Source organism: Passer montanus, unplaced genomic scaffold, assembly GCF_014805655.1.
Source record: "Passer montanus isolate IOZ18808 unplaced genomic scaffold, ASM1480565v1 scaffold499, whole genome shotgun sequence".
In the NCBI taxonomy this organism is placed as follows: domain Eukaryota; kingdom Metazoa; phylum Chordata; class Aves; order Passeriformes; family Passeridae; genus Passer; species Passer montanus.
The window spans coordinates 20212-26392 of NW_024369918.1; the positions used below are offsets into that span (position 1 = coordinate 20212).

Below are 6181 nucleotides of genomic sequence, written 5' to 3' on the forward strand. Positions count from 1 at the left end.
TGACCATGACATCATCTTGACCAAGAGGGGACCATGAGATGACCGCAGTCGTCTCACACCATGGCTATGTGGGGATCAAGACCATGACGTGATCGTGACCATGAGATGACCGCAGTCGTCTCACACCATGGCTATGTGGGGATCAAGACCATGACGTGATCGTGACCATGAGATGACCGCAATCGTCTCACACCATGGCTATGTGGTGATCAAGACCATGACGTGATCATGACCATGAGATGATCATGGCACAACCATGGCTGTGAGACAATTGTGACCATGAGGTGACTGTGAGATGACCATGACCAACCCGCAGGAGGACGAAAAAGGCAGGACCACGACAGCACGGGGAACAGGGGTCTTTATTTGGGAAGGGTCGCCAGTCGTGGACCAGAAACAGGTGCCCGGCAAGGGCTTATAACTTGGATACAGCAACCAATCAAAATTTTTGAAAGGTGGGACGAACAAGTAACAGATAACTCGGGTATCCAATGGTGGGTAACTGGGGGTGGAGCCCTGGCCCCTGATGCAATCACTCGATGCCCAGGGTGGAAGGTTCTGGATGGAAAGGTGTGGGCACCAAGTGATGGACAGGCAACCAGGGAGGGGTTTGGAGAGATACAATAACTAAACGGGGAGGGGAAAGGGATAATGACATGATCATGACCATGAAATGATGGTGATCAGGAAATGACCATGACCATGAAATGGCCATGAGATGACTGTGACTGTGAGATGACCATGATCATGAGATGACCGGAACCACGGTATGACCATTACAATGATATAACCATGACTGTGAAGTGACCATGAGATGAGTGTGACCAAGAGATGACCATGAGATGACCACAACACACCACAGCCATGTGTGCTCATGCTCATGACATGACTATGAGATGACCATTACAGTGACATGACCAAAACCAGAACCATGGCCACGATATGACCATGACATGACCATGACATGACCATGGCTGTGAGACAATCATGACCATGTGGTGACCATGAGCATCAGATTATGGTGATCAAGAAATGGCTGTGATCATGAGATAACCACAACCATGACCCAACCACAGCTGAGAGATGACCATGATAAGACTGTGGCAAATGAGTTGAAGATGACATGATCATAAAATGATCATGACCATGGAATGACCATGACACAACCATGACCATGGGGTGACCATTACAATGAGATAACCATGACTGTGAGATGACCAAGAGCATGTAATAATTGTGACCAAGAGAAAACCATGAGATAATCACAACACACCATGGCCACGTGTGATCATGATCATAACATGACTGTGAGATGACCATTACAGTGAGATATCCATGAGAATAAGATGATGGTCATCAGAAAATGACCATCAGCCCCAGTGCCAGGAACATGAAGCCCAACACGGAGCCCCCAATCCCAGTCAGCATCTCGCTGTGGGTGGTGTCCAGTGGCATCTCTTGGCGGTGTGCAGGGGTCAGGACCCTCCAAAACTTCTCACAGACACCCCAAGCACCCTCCAAGCACCCTCCCAGTCACCCCCGGTCCACCCAGCACCCCCTGAAACCTCCCCTCAGTCCCTCCCCAGCCTCCTCAGGACCCACCAAAGCCCATTCTGTCCCTCTCAGGATCCCACAACACCCTCCCTGTTGCCCTCCACAGCGCCAGATTCCAAAACCCTCTCCCAGTCCCTTCCCAGCCTCACCAGGACTCACCCAGAACCCTCCCAGTCACTTCTCAGCACAACCAACCTCAACCCAACCCCGGCTTTGCCATTCCTGATCTTCTTCCAGCCCCTCCAGGCTCACTCAAACTCCCTCCCAGTTACACCCAGCACCCCCAAACTCTCTCCCAGTGCCCATCAGGACCCCCCCCCAACCCCATCCCACCCTCCCCAGCATCCTTCAAACCCTTTCTCAGCCCTTCCAGACCCACGAGCCTCTCTCCCAGTTGAAACCAGGCTCTCTCCAACTCTCTCCCAGTTGCTCCCAGCACATCCCAGTGCCTCTCCCAGCACCCCCAGTGCTTCCCCCGTGCCCCAGTGCTGGCTCAGGGGTACTCCAGGCTGACGTGCTCCACCTGGCAGCTGCAGGTGACCCCACACTGGGGGCAGTTTCCAGCAGCACCAGCAGCTGGTGGCTCCAGTCCCCACTGGGAACCACATCGGTGGCCAGCACAGAGAGCTCCTGCTGGCCCTGGAACCACCTCAGCTGGATGTGGGCAGGGTAGAAATCCATCACGGAGCAGAGCAGGCGGCCGGGGCCGGGCTGGGAGCTCGAGAGCACCAGCGAGATGGACACGGTGGGATGGGCACTGGGAGAGAGCAGGGACACACTGGAATCAGGTGGGGGGAACTGGGAGAGAGCGGGGATATCGCCGGCTGGGAGTCTATGCACAAATCACAAACAGGATGGGACCGCTAGGAACGCGTCTTGAGCTGTTTTATTTTCCTCATTTGTCTCATTACATGGTTATGACAATGGGAAGATGCCAGCAGCTCATATCCCAGGCAGCAGACCAAGAACTTAATGTTACAACTTACTTTATAAGTTTTTTGACCAATCACACAAAGAAGAAGCATATTGACAGTAGTTCTATCCAACCACTATAAGCACATGTAGTTTTGGTTAAAACAATGCTTGCTTATTTCGAATGCAATACCTGTTTGTAAGCCTTAAAACACAATGCACAGAGCTCCATTATTAAGCTTAGAACTTCCTTATATCTTGCTAGATATACTTTTTTGCAGATTAGGGAGTTATTCTAGACAAGTGTTAATACACAGACCATTGTTCCTTTGTCCTTACGTTTCTACTTTTTACATAATTTTTCTGCTAACTTATTTTATGGCCACTGCTTAGCTCTAATCACAGTTCTGCTGTCTCTGAGGCCTGCCTTTCACAGCTTTCCCAAAACCCTCTGATTTTATGGATTCTCACAATTCCCCCTCTCGGGTCACCTAAAGAGAAACCTTCATAACTGTGTCATTTATTAACTACTTTGCGTTTCGTAGCTCTACTATAACATATCAGCTTATTACTTACTTAACGCGTCTTTTTGCTTGCACCAAGCATTGCTATCTTACAACACAACAGTTTTAATGCTGTGGAAGTCCAGTCAGTTCAAAGGGCATGTGTGATAACAATTATAAGTTATTGTTAGAAAAAATCTCGTCTTAATTCAAAACCTTCCTTCATGTCTACACCTTCATCCATCATCTCTGTGAGATTTCGAGAAATGACCATAACAATGAGACAACCATGAGCACGAGATGATTGTGACCAAGAGATGGCCATGAGATGACCACAACACAATCATGGCCACAAGACCATTGTGACCATGACATGATCATGAGATGACCATGACCATGTGTTGACCATGACTGAGATAACCTCAACATGACTATGAGATGACCATTACAGTGACATGACCAAAACCAGAACCATGGCCACGATATGACCATGACATGACCACGACATGACCATGGCTGTGAGACAATCATGACCATGAGGTGACCATGAGCATCAGATTATGGTGATCAAGAAATGGCTGTGATCATGAGATAACCACAACCATGACCCAACCACAGCTGAGAGATGAAAAGTGGACCCAGTTCATCGTTGGTAATTCTCAAAACAGGTCTGACCAAATTGATTTCTCCTAGAAGCTGTTGTAAATCTTGTAGATTGTTGACATTGGTCCAGAGCTGTATCTTCCATGGTGTAATTGTTTTTTCCATCCCAGATCCTTCCAGGGTGGAACTTCTTGGATTTTTGTTGTAGAAATTTCAAGTCCAGCATTTTGGATTTCAGTAACAACACTGGCATGGGTTTGCTCCATCTCTCTCTGCACTGGAGCTGCGATGAGCAAATCATCCATGTAGTGTAGAATCATTGCACCCAAAAGACCTCAGGACCTGAGGTACCAAATGGCACAGACATAAATGAATTGTTTGGAAAGTTGTTTTGCTTGGGTGTATTCATGGATAGAAGAAATGCAATAGCTATAGGTGTTTTTAGTGGAATTACCACAGGAACACTAAATGCAAGAGCTAAAATTACTAGCTCTTCATTACAATTTACTGAAACAATGGCAGGAAGGATTGAAAGGCCAAGAATTTTGGCCTTTGCTAGCTTTGCCTAGAATCAAAAAATCTTGTCTTTGTTGAAAAAGATTGACAATTCCAGTAGGAATGCTTTCATAACAAAAATTATTTAAAAGGTGTATCAATTTTGAGGAGGCCAATTCAAACCTTGTATTTGAGGGTATTGAGCTGGAACCATTTGCGGAATGGTTGACTTTCTTTGAATCCAAATATTTTTCTAAATTTTGATTAATATTAGACCAATTAGGTAGTTGCAATGAAGGTTTACCTCTGATTTAGATTGTGTTTTGTTTTTCCCTCTCATCACTCCTGTTTCTGTTACAGAAGAACAGGTAGTGTTGTCACAGTCATCAGCTGTCCCAGGAACTCTGCCAAGAAGCTCCAAGTTCTTTTTGGCAGAGGTGTGGCTGCAGCAACAAACTTTTCTGGGAGCCCTGTCAGGAAGGGCCGGGAGCAAAGTTCCAAGGTCTTGGCAGCAGCGCTGCCTGAGCAACACGCCTCCCCGGGAGCCCTGCCAGGAAGGGCAGAGCAGAGCTCCACAATCCCAGCAACGCCCCCCCTATGGAGGTAGCGGCCAAGGAATGTGTTTTATTGGTTAAAGAAAGAGAACCAGAGTCTGATATATCAGGCCTCAATTCAGTAAATTGCGTTTCATTAGAATCATACGAATCGGGCTGCTCTCAAACTGCAGGTCCCGAATTTGTATTTGTAACACTTTCCAATGGGCTGTTACAGGTTCCACACCCTATCCCCACACGTGGGGATACAGCTGGAAAACTCTCAGCTCCAAGCTGCAGTCTCAACATGCTGTTTTCCCCCCCTCGCTCTTCCTCCTCTTGGCAGAGTCATCCTGGCCCTGCTCGGCCCTTGGCTGCCGCCCGCCGCCTCTGTTCTCCCCATTGCCCCTCCTCTGCAGGCAAAGACAAATCCAAAGCCTCCCCACCACCTGTAACTGGAGGCTGGGGAAGCAAAAGCAATGAAAACCCTGGAAGAGGCTTGGGGGAGGAAGCTATACAAAAAGAATTCTCAGAACTACAAAGCAATCTGCCTGCCTGAGCCTGATCTGAGGGGATGGCTTCCCGGGAAGGGGAAACAGTGGCAGGAGTGACCCCCACAGCCCCTTGGCGAGGCAGAGCAGATTTGGAATCCCCCACGGCAGACTCCCCCTGCACAACTTCAGAACAAGATCCGGCAACTTGTTTGGAAGAGGAACAGGGCACAGAAACAGCAGCCCCTGTTTTGCAAAGCCTCCCCAAACTTTCATCTCCTGGACCCGCTCGACTCCCAACCTCTCCAGAACACGACCCCTGATCCCCCGAATTCTTGGAACATAACGAAAATCCTGAACGCTTTCCCGGGAAATCTGGGAATGGACTACTCTGTGGAGGAATGGAGGACGCCTGGTTGCAGCATCTGTGACACAGGGAATAATGGAAGAAACAGAGAACACGACAGAAGCTAGAAGCTGATCTGATTCCCCCTTCCCGGGGATTGGGGTGCTGTCCACATTGCCTGGAGAAACCCTGGACACGCCTGAAAGGAAGGAACCCCGAACAAAACCCGAAATCCCCCCAGAGGAGGACAAAGACCCAGCACAACTTGGAATTAAAGTCTCAGAACCAGATGTTCTGTTTTGGTGGTCGAGAAAGTCTCTATTACGATCATACTGTTTAAAACTCTCCATTAAAGTTCTGGAGACAGGCATTAGTTTGACCAAAGACTCTTCCTTTTTGAGAGAGACTAGATTATAAATTTTCCAGTTTATCTGATCCCAAAAATCAAAGGCAAAAGCAGACTTCAAGTCTATATTTTCAGTATTCGCTTTTACCCAGATTAATGTCTTTCAGTTCATGTTTTGAGATGTCTGAACGTCCTTCATCCTGTAAAATTGTCTCAAGCCGGTAAAAAACGTTCCATTCTGTTTTAGATAAATAATTTCCCATCTCGTTGCCCAATTGGGTACCAGCCTGGGAGGCTGAAGGAAAGTTCCTGTCAGTGTCTTTGCAGCAGCAGCAAAGGGATGCCCAGCAGTTTTCTCCTTTTCTGATAAAGAGCTTTTGAAGAGCTGCAGGTCTGCT

At 47.9% G+C, this 6181-nt stretch overlaps 1 protein-coding gene across 1 annotated transcript; it reads right to left on the reverse strand.

Annotated features, from left to right (window-relative positions):
- Positions 1 to 1356: 1356 nt before the first annotated feature.
- LOC120508801 (class II histocompatibility antigen, B-L beta chain-like) lies at positions 1357 to 2311 on the reverse strand (the record flags this gene model as incomplete). Its single annotated transcript, XM_039722715.1, is given in 4 exon segments — positions 1357 to 1457; positions 2036 to 2056; positions 2059 to 2100; positions 2103 to 2311. Coding segments are annotated over 4 exon segments (373 nt in total), but the record flags the coding sequence as incomplete, so codon positions are not given.
- Positions 2312 to 6181: the final 3870 nt, after the last annotated feature.